The 13,154-nt window shown below is 36.0% G+C and overlaps 1 protein-coding gene and 1 non-coding gene across 5 annotated transcripts in view; one reads left to right on the top strand and one right to left on the bottom strand.

Moving 5' to 3' along the window:
- The window catches only part of EFCAB7 (EF-hand calcium binding domain 7), a 47,434-nt gene that overhangs the window by 26,421 nt on the left and 7,859 nt on the right, over positions 1-13,154 (bottom strand). For all 4 annotated transcript variants that reach the window (XM_053576420.1, XM_053576421.1, XM_053576419.1 and 1 more), the window contains 2 exons: positions 12,677-12,798; positions 461-602 (listed from right to left, as the gene is read on the bottom strand). In XM_053576420.1, coding sequence (XP_053432395.1) covers positions 461-602; positions 12,677-12,798 — 264 coding nt within the window. The remainder of the gene's footprint in view (positions 1-460; positions 603-12,676; positions 12,799-13,154) is intronic.
- LOC128575683 (U7 small nuclear RNA) lies at positions 9,409-9,470 on the top strand. Its single transcript, XR_008377097.1, has one exon. It is a non-coding gene; the product is annotated as a U7 small nuclear RNA (small nuclear RNA).

Below are 13,154 nucleotides of genomic sequence, written 5' to 3'. Positions count from 1 at the left end.
TCTATCTGGGGATCACCATTATAGACATCTTTTGTTAATTAAAAATTACATAATAACCATTTTAGACACTAGAAATTATTGATTTTTATCTATAAAAACTATTACCATGAATTAAAAGATTAAGATTTTTGAAGTCATTGCCATAGGGCTTTGAAGATTAATTGATAAAGCTGAATTAGCTAGCAAATAAAAAGTTAATTCTATATAAGAAAAACATGTAACATTTTGTTCTTATTTTTAATAAAATATGCTTTAAACATATCCACAAAGCAATTTACTTGCTTTGCATGATATAACATGGCCCACATATATATAAACCCTGTCTTGATATGTAACCATATGTTTCTTACTTAGGCACATTATTTTCTTTACTAATCAGAACTATGGAATACCTACATAAATATTTTCAAAGAGGGTACAAATTCGTCTTTCAAAAAACACATAGAAAATTTGAGCTTGCCTTCAACTTGACTCAGTTTTAATGGCTTAATTGTAAGATAAACCATGGACCTCTGAGCTATTTGCATCCTGTATTGATGACTGATAATTTCACCATCTTCCTCTAAGAAGAAGCAACCTTTCGACTGTATGCATTGCCAGTCCTGAAATGAAGAAAAACATTTCAACAATATATATTACATGTCTCTAGCATGCATAGTAATGAGGAAAAACTTCAAGAGGATATAAAAGAAATGTCAAATATAGCCACTGCTCTTCAGGATTGTGCAAAATAGTGAGGAAGCAAAAAAACAGGCATGACACAATTCAGTTATAATTGGCAGTAATATACAGTTATAATTGGCAGTAATATACAGTAATATACAAAAAAAGAATGACGGTCTGACCATTGAGTTCATGAACTTACCACTGTCGACTTACATTGGCAGCACTGTACAAACAATTCACTAAGGTTTCACAACCTTGATATATCAGTGTTTCAAAGTTGTGTTTGTGTCAACGTGTAGTGGTGTCTTGCTGAATGACATTCATTATTGTAGTTGCATGTTTTTGTGTGCTGTTGTGAGAATGTCAGAACTTGAATTACAGCAATAAACAGACATTCACAAATTTCTTGTTAAACATGGCAAGAATAGAGGTGAAGTTATTATTTCTTCATAATTCTGTGAAGAAAATAGCAGTGTACAAATGAATTCAACTTTTTTTTAGGGGAAAGAAAGCAACACTGATGGAGAGAGGTCAGGGCAGACAAAATCATTGCAAAAATTAATCAAATTGTGCATCAAAAGCATTGGCTGTCTGCAAGAAGCATAGCAGACCAAGTAAGCTTGATGGAGAAACAGGAAAATCTAAATTGGAAATCTTGGCTAACAACTCATGGTTCTTGCATCACAACAATGCACCAGCTCACACAGCACTAACGGCGAGGGAGTTTTTAGACAGTAAACAAATAACTGCATTGGAATGCCCTCCCTACTCACCTGATCTGGCCCCCAGTGACCTTTGTCTTTACCCAAAGATAAAGAAAATATTGAAAATAAGACATTTTGATGACATTTGGGACATTAAGCGTAATATGACAGTAGCTCTGATGGCCATTCAAGAAAAATAGTTGCATCATTGCTTTGAAGGGTAGACTAGGCGATGGCACCAGTGCACAGCTTCCCCAGAGGAGTACTTCAAAGATGACCATAGTGATGTTCAGCCAGGAGGTATGTAGTACTTTTTCTAGCATGAGTCCGTGAAGTTAATTGTCAGACCTCATATGTCAGATCTCATAACTAGAATTAAGTACAACTTGAAAATAGCACCTTGGGAAGAAAGTAAAGGATTCTTTATTGAAGTTATAGAAAACTACACCATTACTACTTTATCATTAGTAGGCTTGCCTACCTGTAATATAAGACATATTTCTGTTCTACTTCCAAAAATAGAATACTTGTTAGACTTTGAAGTAACTTTATAAAGGAAGATGCTAGAAAATTATCTGTAAGGATTTTTTGATAATAAGCTTAAGTCTTTAATAATATTGTTAATACTGAAAAGATGTGCATTAACTCTATAACAATAATATCATGTCTTTTTAATCCATTACAGAAAAAGATTTCCCATGGCACTGAAAAGACCAGACCAGAAATAATTTACATTGAGATTGATTTCTCACTTACCTTTTTAAAAGACAAAATTATCCTAATATATACTTATACCTCATTTTTCTATTTTAATATTTAATATGACTCATAATTATTTTCACCTTATTTTAATATATTTAAATAAATCTAAAAATTTAAAAATCCCTATAACTCTGCCTTTCTACTTTGATTTTTCTATAATCCTTTCTTATAATGACCTCATATAGAAATTTATTTTTTACATTCTAATAAACACCATCTTACGTTCTTTTTAAATTTAATCTTATATCCGAAATATTTTGCTGTTAGAAAAGAACAGGGCTGGAGGACTTACATGCCACGGACCGCCCTGTCGGTGGGCTCCAGTCCGAGGGAAAGTAGGGAGAAGGAACGAGGAAGGTTGAGAGGTCGGCGCAGGAATGACAGTCTGGCACACTACGGGTGAAGTATGCAGCTGCGCTTTACTGAGTTTTAAGTACGGTTTTTATACAGTTTACACAAAGCATTACAGGTTACACAAAGTATTTTTACAACTTGCTGACCTTTACAAGTTATATTTTAAGTTTGCAGATGTGGGTAGTCATCCATTACTACTTCTCAATGTTCTGTCCTTAAGGGGAACAAAGGTTAGTGGTTATCAGTGAAACCTGCTTGCTTCCTCTTATCTGAGGAATGTTAACATACTGCAACTTCTTATATTTAAACTTAAGTAATAGTAAAGATATAACTTGTTTAAAAGTTCTTCTATGGTATATAAATGTTAATTTCATGTTGATTATATATATGTTTTTATTTTGTGTTTATTATTAATCATATGTAATTATTCCATTGTGAGTTGATTGACTAAAAAGTAAGTGAAGTAAGATGTTTTTTAAGGAAAGTTTCACTGTGGGTGGTGATGGTGCATGTCGTGCTGGAACATCTTGTTTAAACATCTTGTTTGTTGTGCCCACATTGTCTTAGCCCACTGACATTTATGGTGGGGACGTACTGTTGTGCAGGCTTACTTGGAGCCACTGAGTCTGGCACAGTCATACTTCTTGTGCTGTTTCTGGATCAACTATCATTGTGTTCATTCTGACAAGACTTATTGCTTACTTATCAGGACAAACAGACATTCAGCTTAACATACACGTACACTGTAACAGAAAGCCATACCTTTAGGTTAATGCGATAGAAAACAGCATGCTGGGCAACATCTCTGTTGCTGCGCACACTGGGGGTGCTGGGGGCTCAGCTCCGGGGAGCACAAACCTCCTTTCCGTCGTCTTACAACGCGGACAGCGCCACCTCGCTGCGGCTTGGTGCCGAGGGTGCGGCACTTACACTTTCTGATTTCGAAACTTGGTACAAAGCTACAGTAATCACTGGCATAAAGACAGACTGATAGATCAATAAATGGATAAGACCAGAAATAAACTCTTGCATATACAGTTCGAATAATTTTCAACAGGGTGCTGCAATTAATAAAGGAAAAGGTAGTCAATAAATGTGGCTAGGAAAACTAGAGATCCCCATGTAAAATGCATTTGGACCCTTACCTTATGCCATATATAAAAATGAACTCAAGGGCGGCGCCTGTGGCTCAAGGAGTAGGGCGCCTCCCATATGCCGGAGGTGGCGGGTTCAAACCTAGTCCCGGCCAAAAACCACAAAAAAAAATAAATAAATAAATAAAAAATAAAAATGAACTCAAAATGAATTGATGACCTAAATGTGCTAAAACTGGCTCAGCGCCTATAGCTCAGTGAGTAGGGTGCCAGCTACATACACCGAGGCTGGAGGGTTCAAACCCGGCCCGGTCCTGCTAAACAACAACAGCTGCAACCAAAAAAAAAATAGCTGGGCATTGGGGCAGGTGCCTGTGGTCCCGGTTACTCAGGAAGCTGCGGCAAGAGAATAGCTTGATTGTCGCAACCTCGTTGGAGATTGCTGTGAGCTGTAACGCCACAGCACTCTACCCAGGGCGACATAGTGAGACTCTGTCTCAAAAAAACAAAACAAAACAAAAAAAGGTGCTAAAACTATAAAACCGTACAGGGAAAGCTAATATTGAATTCAGCCATGCTTTACTTGATATGACTCCAAATCACAGGCAGCAAAAGAAAAATTAGACAAACTGGACTTCATCATAACTTCCTCAAAATTGAGCATCACTCTTATACATCGAAGGACACTACTAACAGAATGAAAAGAAACCCATGGAATGGGAGAAATTATTTGCAAATCATATTCCTGAAAAGGGATTAATATCCAGACTATGTAAAGAATTCCTACAATTCAACACAAAAAACCAAACCACCAGATTAAAAAATGGGCAAAAGAATTAATTGGCCAATTCTCCAAAGATGTACAGATGGTTAATAAACACATGAAAAGATGCTCAACATCACTGTCATTAGGGAAAGGCAGATCAGAACCACATTGAAATACCACTTCACACCTGTTAGGATAGATATTATTAAAAAAAAAAAAAAAACAGTAAAGGGGCTCGGCACCTGTAGCACAGTGGTTATGGTGCTAGCCACATGCACCGAGGCTGGTGGGTTCAAGCCTGGCTTGGGCCAGCTAAACAACAATGACAACTGCAACAGCCAGGCGTTGTGGTGGGTGCCTGTAGTCCCAGCTACTTGGGAGGCTGAGGCAAAAGAATAACTTAAGCCCAAGAGTTGGAGGTTGCTGTGAGCTGTGACACCAGGCACTCTATCGAGGCTGACATAGTGAGACTCTATCTCACATCCCCCCCAAAAAAGGAGGGGGGGCAGCGCCTTTGGCTCAGTGGGTAGGACGCCGGCCCCATATACCAAGGGTGGCAGCTTCAAACCCAGCCCCAGCCAAACTGCAACCAAAGCCCAGCAGTTGGAGGTTGCTGTGAGCTATGACGCCATGGTACTCTACTGAGGGCGATAAAGTGAGACTCTGTCTCTAAAAAAAAAAAACCAGTAAATAACAAGGATTGATGAGTATTTTGAGAAATTGAAACCCTTATGCACTGCTCATACAGATGTAAAATGGTGAAGTCGCTGTGAAAAACAGCAAGCCAATTCCTCAAAAAATTAACCAAGAATTCCACAAGATCTAGCAATTCTACTTCTAGGTGTATATCCCCCCAAAATGGAAAGCAGGGACTCAGATAATTGTATTTCAATGTTTACAACATCCCTGCTCACGATATCCAAAAGGTGGAAACAATAAAAATGAAAGAATAAGCAAAATGTGGTATATACATACAATGGACTATTATTTAGTTTTTAAAAGGAATAAAATCCTGGCACATGCTATAAAGGTTCCTGGATGAATCTTGAAGATATTATGTAAAGTAAAGTAAGACACAAAAGATAAATATTGTATGATTCTACTTATATGAGCTACCTAGATTGGTCATATTCAGGGAATCAGAAAGTAGAAAGTAACTAAAGGTAGTTAGTTGCCAGGAGTTGTGGGGAAGGGGAAATGGGGCGCTATTGTTTAATGGGTAGAGTTTCAAATGAAAAAGTTCTAGAGATGGATGATGGTGATGGTTGCATAACAGTGTGAATGCAATATTCAAAAATTCAATTTAACTGGCCTATGATTAAATTCATTTAATCATTGGTTGTTTGTTTAGGTCAGGTGTAGTGGTTCTTGCCTTTAATCCCAGCACTCTGGGAGGCTGAGGCAGGTGGACTGCTTAAGCTCAGCAGTTCAGACCAGTCTCAAAAAGAATGAGACCTGTCTCTACTAAAAATAGAAAAATTAGCCAGCAACTGGTGCCTGTAGTCCCAGCTGCTCTCTGGAGTCCAAAAGACTGAAGTTGCTGTGAGCTATGATGATGCCACAGTACTCTGCCCAAACTGACAGAGTGAGACTCTGTTACAAAAAAAAAAAAGAGTTGGTATACTATTACTTAGTTAACTATTTCTGAAATCTTAGATATTTAGGTCATTTCCAATTTCTTATAAGTAGAGATAATGCCAAAATTGGGCTTGAGCTAAAAATTCAAGTTCAACTATTAATGAGAACTCAGTATGTACAAACTTTCATTTAGCTTCCCTAAAAATCACTTGGATGGGAACATACATGAACTAAAAACAGATGAGGGCATTACCTCAGAGCCAAATGCCCTTAATATAACCAACATGACCTTGGACAAAGATGACAGAAAAGAAAAAAACTACTCATACAGTCTTTAGACAAGTTACCCCTTTGAAACCATTTGAACTATGATTATAACAATAAACAGAAAACGTTTTCCTTTTAATCAGTTTTGACTATAGGAATTTCTTTCTTTCTTTTTTTTTTTTTGTAGAGACAGAGTCTCACTGTACCGCCCTCGGGCAGAGTGCTGTGGCGTCACAGGACTCACAGCAACCTCTAACTCTTGGGCCCACGCGATTCTCCTGCCTCAGCCTCCCGAGTAGCTGGGACTACAGGCGCCTGCCACAACGCCCGGCTATTTTTTGGTTGCAGTTTGGCCAGGGCTGGGTTTGAACCCGCCACCCTCGGCATATGGGGCCGGCGCCCTACTTACTGAGCCACAGGCGCCGCCCCTTAACTATAGGAATTTCATCTAGTGTATTTTATAAATACATTTTTTATATTTTTTTATCCAGGATGGTATTGGACACTAGTTTAGAATTATGGAATATTAAAGGTAGAAGAAATCTAAAAAGCAATCCAATCCAGACTTATCTTTTGATTGATGAGAAAAGTCTGAAAAATAAAGCAATATACGTAATGTCACAGTTCTTACTGACTGCAGAAGCAGATCTGGAAGCTAGGTCTCTGTATTTTCTATCAGTTATATTCTAAGTTCTACTTTATTTCATATTTAAATATCTGCCATGATTTTTTAAAACCAGTTTTTTAAAAGAAACATTGTGTTTATAGTATTATTATTATAAAGTATGATAAAGCATTACCATTTTGAATTATTCATGTATTTAAGTGTTAAGTTAAAATTATTTAGTTTTTCTTACTTAAAAAGTATAGATTTTAATAGCTACAAACTTTCTTAAATTTGTATTGTAATCATGGCTGTAGCAGTCCCCCCCAGTCTAAATGAAACTGTAAAAAATACTACATTTTGACTGGTACACTGGTAGTGAACATAATTTGTGAAAAATCTCGTAATTTGTCATTTTTCTACATGCTGATGGTACTTCAGCGGGCAGTATCATGTACGAACAGGACATGATTTATAAAATTTATCTTCAGAGCCAGTTAAACACTTTTTTTTTTTTTTTTTGATACAGAGTCTCACTCTGTCACCCTGGGTAAAGTACCATGGCGTCATAGCTCACAGCAACCTCAAACTCTTAGGCTCAAGCGATCCTCTTGCCTTAGCCTCATGAGCAGCTGCCCATCACAGTGCCCAGTTATTTACTTATTTTTATTTATTTATTTATTTACAGATGGGGTCTCACTCTTGCTCAGGCTGGCCTTGAACTCCTGAGCTCAGGCAATCCACCCAACTCGGCCTCCCAGAGTGCCAGGATTACAGGTGTGGGCCACCACACCGGCCCAAGTTAAACATTTTTATTACACATCTTTCTTAAGTTCCAATTCTAGAAAATAATGCTACAGTAGAAGATAAGATATTGTCTAAATTGCATACTACAATATTTTACATGGATTAGTAAGCCTAGGAAATGGTAGATAACAGCTATTTTAAAACAGAAGTATGACCAAACTTCAGTATAATATCAAATGTTTTTAACTACTGAATAATAGTACTAGGAGAATTTGTAGCTCTACTGTTTAAAAGGAAGCATTTAATTCCATAAGATCTGCCGAGTTATTAAACACACAATGCTTATTCAATCTAAAATTTACTTTAAAACAAAAAGACTTTCAATCACACAAAGCTTTTTCTCTATTACCCAGACTAAAATATTATGAATTAAAAGAAAAAAAGCACTGTCAAATTGGCTGAGTTTGAAAAACAATTTTAGAATGCTAGAGTAAAAAAGTGTATGTATGATACAATTTTTTGAGATTATATAAAGTAGAAATAAAATAGCTTGTAATTCTCATATAGGACATGAGGTGGTGCTACATTCAACCAATTCAGGTAAATTCATATAAACCCAAAATTTTGTTATATATAAAATTTGCTTATTTTCATTTATAATATTTAAGGAAATGTTGAAAAACACAAATTACAAATATAAAAGCAGAAAATTCTAGCTATCAAAAAAAATCTGTATCATTACATTTTTCTTAATTTGTTTTAAAATACAAATTTTATATTATTGTTAAAATTTTAAGGAAGTAGAATTAAGCAGTAAAACATCCATAGACATTAGATTAGGCAACTGTATCACCATCACTATTATCATCAATCACCATTATCATCACTGTTGTTTTTTATAAAGATATCCTACGTCACATAAGTAAGTAAACTGATGGTTACTGAACTTTTTGTTATTAAAGAATTATAAACTATACATAACTAAAAACAAAAGGTTTAGTAGATGGTTTACAAAAGGAAAAATTGACTTGGATTCCCATCTAATTGGTTGAATTGATCAACATTTTGAAAATGTGAGAAACTACTCTAGCAAAATTATTTGGAGCTTTCACAAAAATGAACAATGAACTATTTTGTGCTTCAAATGTTTATATTTGTATTGTTATCTATTGACATATATATAACATATTTATGGTATGAAGCATAGATGCTGCACACTGTATGTACAAAGACATTTAGAATATAGAGATTGTACATTAGGTGACATGTGCCTATGTTGTACAGCATATATGTATAAAACATACCTGTAAGTCTATTCTAATTAGGACTCTGGCTATAGGAAGTATCACATCTCTGGAGTTTACACCTGATGCTCTGGGGCTTATTCTAATTCTAGTCATGACTGGCTTTAGCAAAGAAGTGGAAGTTACTCCTCTCTCTAAGGAGAATTCCTGACATTCCTTGACATTTACAGAACCTAAGCAAATGAATAGAATTGAAGATTAAAAAAAGAATGGTAAATACAGGACCTAAGTATGACCAACAGAAAGTAACACACACATAAAGCCTACAAGGCTCTCACTTCCATTGTGTGGATTTATGGTTTATGGATTTATGGTCTTATGCTTATCACATAATTTTCTAATTTTTGAAAAATCTCTCCTTTTCTATCCCAATTCCATATTTCTTTATTCTACATGAAACTGAAATATCTAAATTTGTTTAAAATTGATTTAAAGCATTTGAAAAAAATTAATTTAATAATCCTTTTAGTAATTTATTCTGTACTGAATAACCAACCACTTCTCAGAGTGGTTATGAAACCTCAGAAATGTATAAAATTTATAAAAATTTAAAAAATAACTTCAACGTTACAGCTCTTTCATAATTTGTCTAGCAAGTTTTCTGGTTTTTACTGCAACCCTCCTTCAACATTCCCTCCCCAACCCCGCAAAAAAACCAAAAGAAAAACTTTCAAAGTAAAATGGAAACAAAGAATTCTAATATCAAGGAAGTAGATGATCTAATGCAAGGTGAAGGGTAGGGGAATTAGGGAGCAGGGAGAGAGGAGGGGAGAGAGGAATGGGGGTCACAGTGCACAACACTCCAGTTGGGGGCTGGACACAATTATAAGAGGGACGTTACCTACCTAATGTAATCAGTGTAACCTAATTCTTTGTGCCCTCAATGACTCCCAAACAATACAAAAAAAAAAAAAAGACTATCATGAAATCCATCCCCCAAAATGCAAATAAAGAACTGAATGCTGCTGAATAACAAAAGGGTCACACACTTTGTAAAAAAATCATTTCAGCTCATGTAAGAAATAAAAGACATTAAGCAACAGTAGGTAGTATCAAAAACAGAAATAGAATATTAAAAGACAGAGTTATCATGCTGGTCATGGTGTATCACACCTATAATCCTAGTAGTTTGGGAGGCCAAGGCAAGAGGATGGCTTGAGGCCAGGAGTTTGAGACCAGCATCGGGAACATAGCAAGACCCTGTCTCTACCCCCTCAAAAAAAAAAAAAAACAACAAATCAGCTGGGTGTGGTGGTATGCATCTATAGTCCCTGATATTCGCAAGGCTAAGGCAGGAGGATAGAGAGCGTAAGCCCCGGAGTTTCAGGCTGCAGTGAGCTGTGATTATACCATTGCCTTCCAGCCTAGGCAACAAAGTTGAGACTTCATCTTCAAAAAGAAAAAAAATCAAAAACAAAAACAGAGGTATCAAATATTTCCAAAAGACATTACATTTTATATGAAAGTCACAGAATTAGAAAGTTGACAGTATGCCATCTTCTTTCAATCATTAAATTATCTTAGGCTCTTTTACCTAATTGCCAGTTACCATCCTCACCCTATTCTTGATATCTCAGATACAAAACTTTCTTTTTTTTTTTTTTTTTATTGTTGGGGATTCATTGAGGGTACAGAGAACCAGGTTACACAGATTGCATTTGTTGGGTAAAGTCCCTCTTGTAATTATGTCCCGCCTCCAAAAGGTGTGTCACACACGGTGATCCCCCACAACCCAGGGGCAGATACAAAACTGAAATAGTTTTTTGTTATGTATCATTATGCCTACTGACTAATTTTGGCATTGTCTATTATATCTGCTCCTTCCTTATCACATTCAGGTACTCCCCTAGGCCAAGCTATCATCATAGATAACTATGGATAACTCTATTGGCCTCTTAGATAGGCTCTCTAATTTGAGGTCTCTCTATGTAATACAATAGCAGAATAACTTTCTTTTTTTTTTTTAAAAAAAAGTGTTTTGTTTTGTTTTTATTTGTTTGTTGCTGTTTGTGGCCAGGGCTGGGTTTGAACCCGCCACTTCTGGCATATGGGGCCGGCACCCTACTCCTTGAGCCACAGGCACCACCCCAGAATAACTTTCTTAAACTATACTTTTATTATACCATTCCCATATGAAGAACTATGGTCATTTCTTAGTTCTGTAATAATATTAACAACACTATCATTTATTAAAATAAATACTATGTCCCTGTCCCTGTGTTAAGTGTTTTACTTAGATGACTCAAATCTTTCTAAAAACACACTAAATACAATTATTCCCAATTTAGTAGATAAGAAAACTGAGACCCAGGAGGGATGCTGACTGACTTACCCAAAGCTGCACAGATATTAAGTGACCAAGCCGAGGTCTGTCTCTACCCAAAGCTCTTCATCAACATCTGGGACACCTCTTGGCACAGAGTAGTCATTCAATAAATACTTGTTGAATAAAAGAATCATTATGCTGTACTACCTTAGTATACTGTTAATAATAAAATGAAAATTTCTATTTTTAATTCAAGGCCCATATTCTACACTAAGCAAAATAGCTGGCATACATTGCCTGCTTAGTAAATATTTGGTGAATTGAACTAAACTTGAAAAATTGGCCCAATTAATGACACAGAGAAAAGATCTTATTGTGACTTCATGTAATCCATGTTAATATTTATTTATATTTCTCTTTACACTGGCCAAAATTATGTTTAACTACAGTTTCGAATCAGGTGAACCATAAGTACAGCAGAATCTCTTAAGCTGACCACCCAAAGAGGCAATGACAACTGGTCCACACACGGAGGTGGTCGACATAAGGAAGCACAGCAGGAAGGCCTGCCCTGTGGAAACGCACATGCGGCGCATGTCCAGTCTACAAAAATTAGTTCAATGTAAGGAGGTGGGCAATGCAGGGAGGTTGTCAGTGATGGAGGGTCTACTGTTTCTAAGTTAATTTTATTAACAATTAATTGCAAAATACAAAAAGCTTCCATATTGGGAAATAATATTGTCCAAACGCTAAAGTACTGTGTGTGAACATGTTGGACATGCACACCAAATTGCTTAGGGTGTACAGATTCCTAAACAGTCTGAACAAAATTCCTTGGAGATAATGTTTTAAAATTTTAATATAGAACAAATGTCACTGTCTAGCAATTTAAAGATATAAGGGACTTCAGAGTTCAATAACAAATACAGAGTTGTTATTTGAAACAGAAATGTGGCTCTTGAGAACAATCAGTTCAGTATTCTAACAGCAGTTATAGTATGTGGTCATAACTATTTTTTCCCCTTTTACAGAGGTCTCTAGGTGCACATTTTTAATGTATCCTAGCAGTTTCCAGTTAATGTTTTATATTTCTGTAGCTATTATTTTCTGTTGAAAGAAAACTAGTAAAGGCTGAGTCTAGAAAGGAAAAACAAAGAAAGAAGATCAATATTAACACTCTACAAATATTGACTTAGCAAAGTGACTTTGTTGTCTTTCTCTCATAGGAACTGATATTGAATGAATGACTTATTTATAAGAAACATGAATTGAAAGTATTTGTTAAACAAAACAAAAACCTTGCTTACCCAGGTATATAATTAGGGAATCTCTTCAAGTTCAAAAATTTGAGTCATCATTTTTCTACTCAAGACCTTATAATAACATTCTTATTCAACATTTATACACTGGCTTACAGGTGGCAATACTGCATTCCACAGCATTCTAAATCCAAATAATTTCAAAGAATTACTTTGCAAACTTTACTGTTTCTGAATAGTGAATACACACACTTAATGTCAATTTTTTAAGAAAAAGTTCTATCTATTAATTTAAAATACTATACCTTTATTAAGTTTGGCTCAGTTAACTTTGCGTTTCGGTTACTATTAGCACTCATGGTAATTGCAAAGGAAACAGATGTTTTGAACTTTCTGGTTGTTGACAGTAAAGAACTCCTGGTATCACCTGTAATAAGTAATGATTATTTGGTCTCCCATTATAAAAAGTTGTCAATAATTCATTTCTAAACACAATGCACTCCGGGAGGCTGAGGTGGGCAGATGGCCTAAGCTCACAAGTTTGAGACCAGCCTGAACTACAGCAAGACCCTGTCTCTAAAAAAAGAAAAAATAGCTGGGGGAGGCGCCTGTGGCTCAGTGAGTAGGGCGCCAGGTTCAAACCCGGCCCCGGCCAAAAAAACTGAAAAAAAAAAAAAAAAAAAAAAAAGAAATTGGGAAACTGAAGCAAGAGAATTGCTTGAGCCCAAAAGTCTGAGGTTGCTGTGAGCTATGATACCATAGCACTCTATCAGGGGTGGCAAA

The sequence above is a fragment of the Nycticebus coucang genome, chromosome 22, assembly GCF_027406575.1.
Source record: "Nycticebus coucang isolate mNycCou1 chromosome 22, mNycCou1.pri, whole genome shotgun sequence".
NCBI lineage: Eukaryota > Metazoa > Chordata > Mammalia > Primates > Lorisidae > Nycticebus > Nycticebus coucang.
This window is presented reverse-complemented; position numbering and strand designations above follow the sequence as displayed.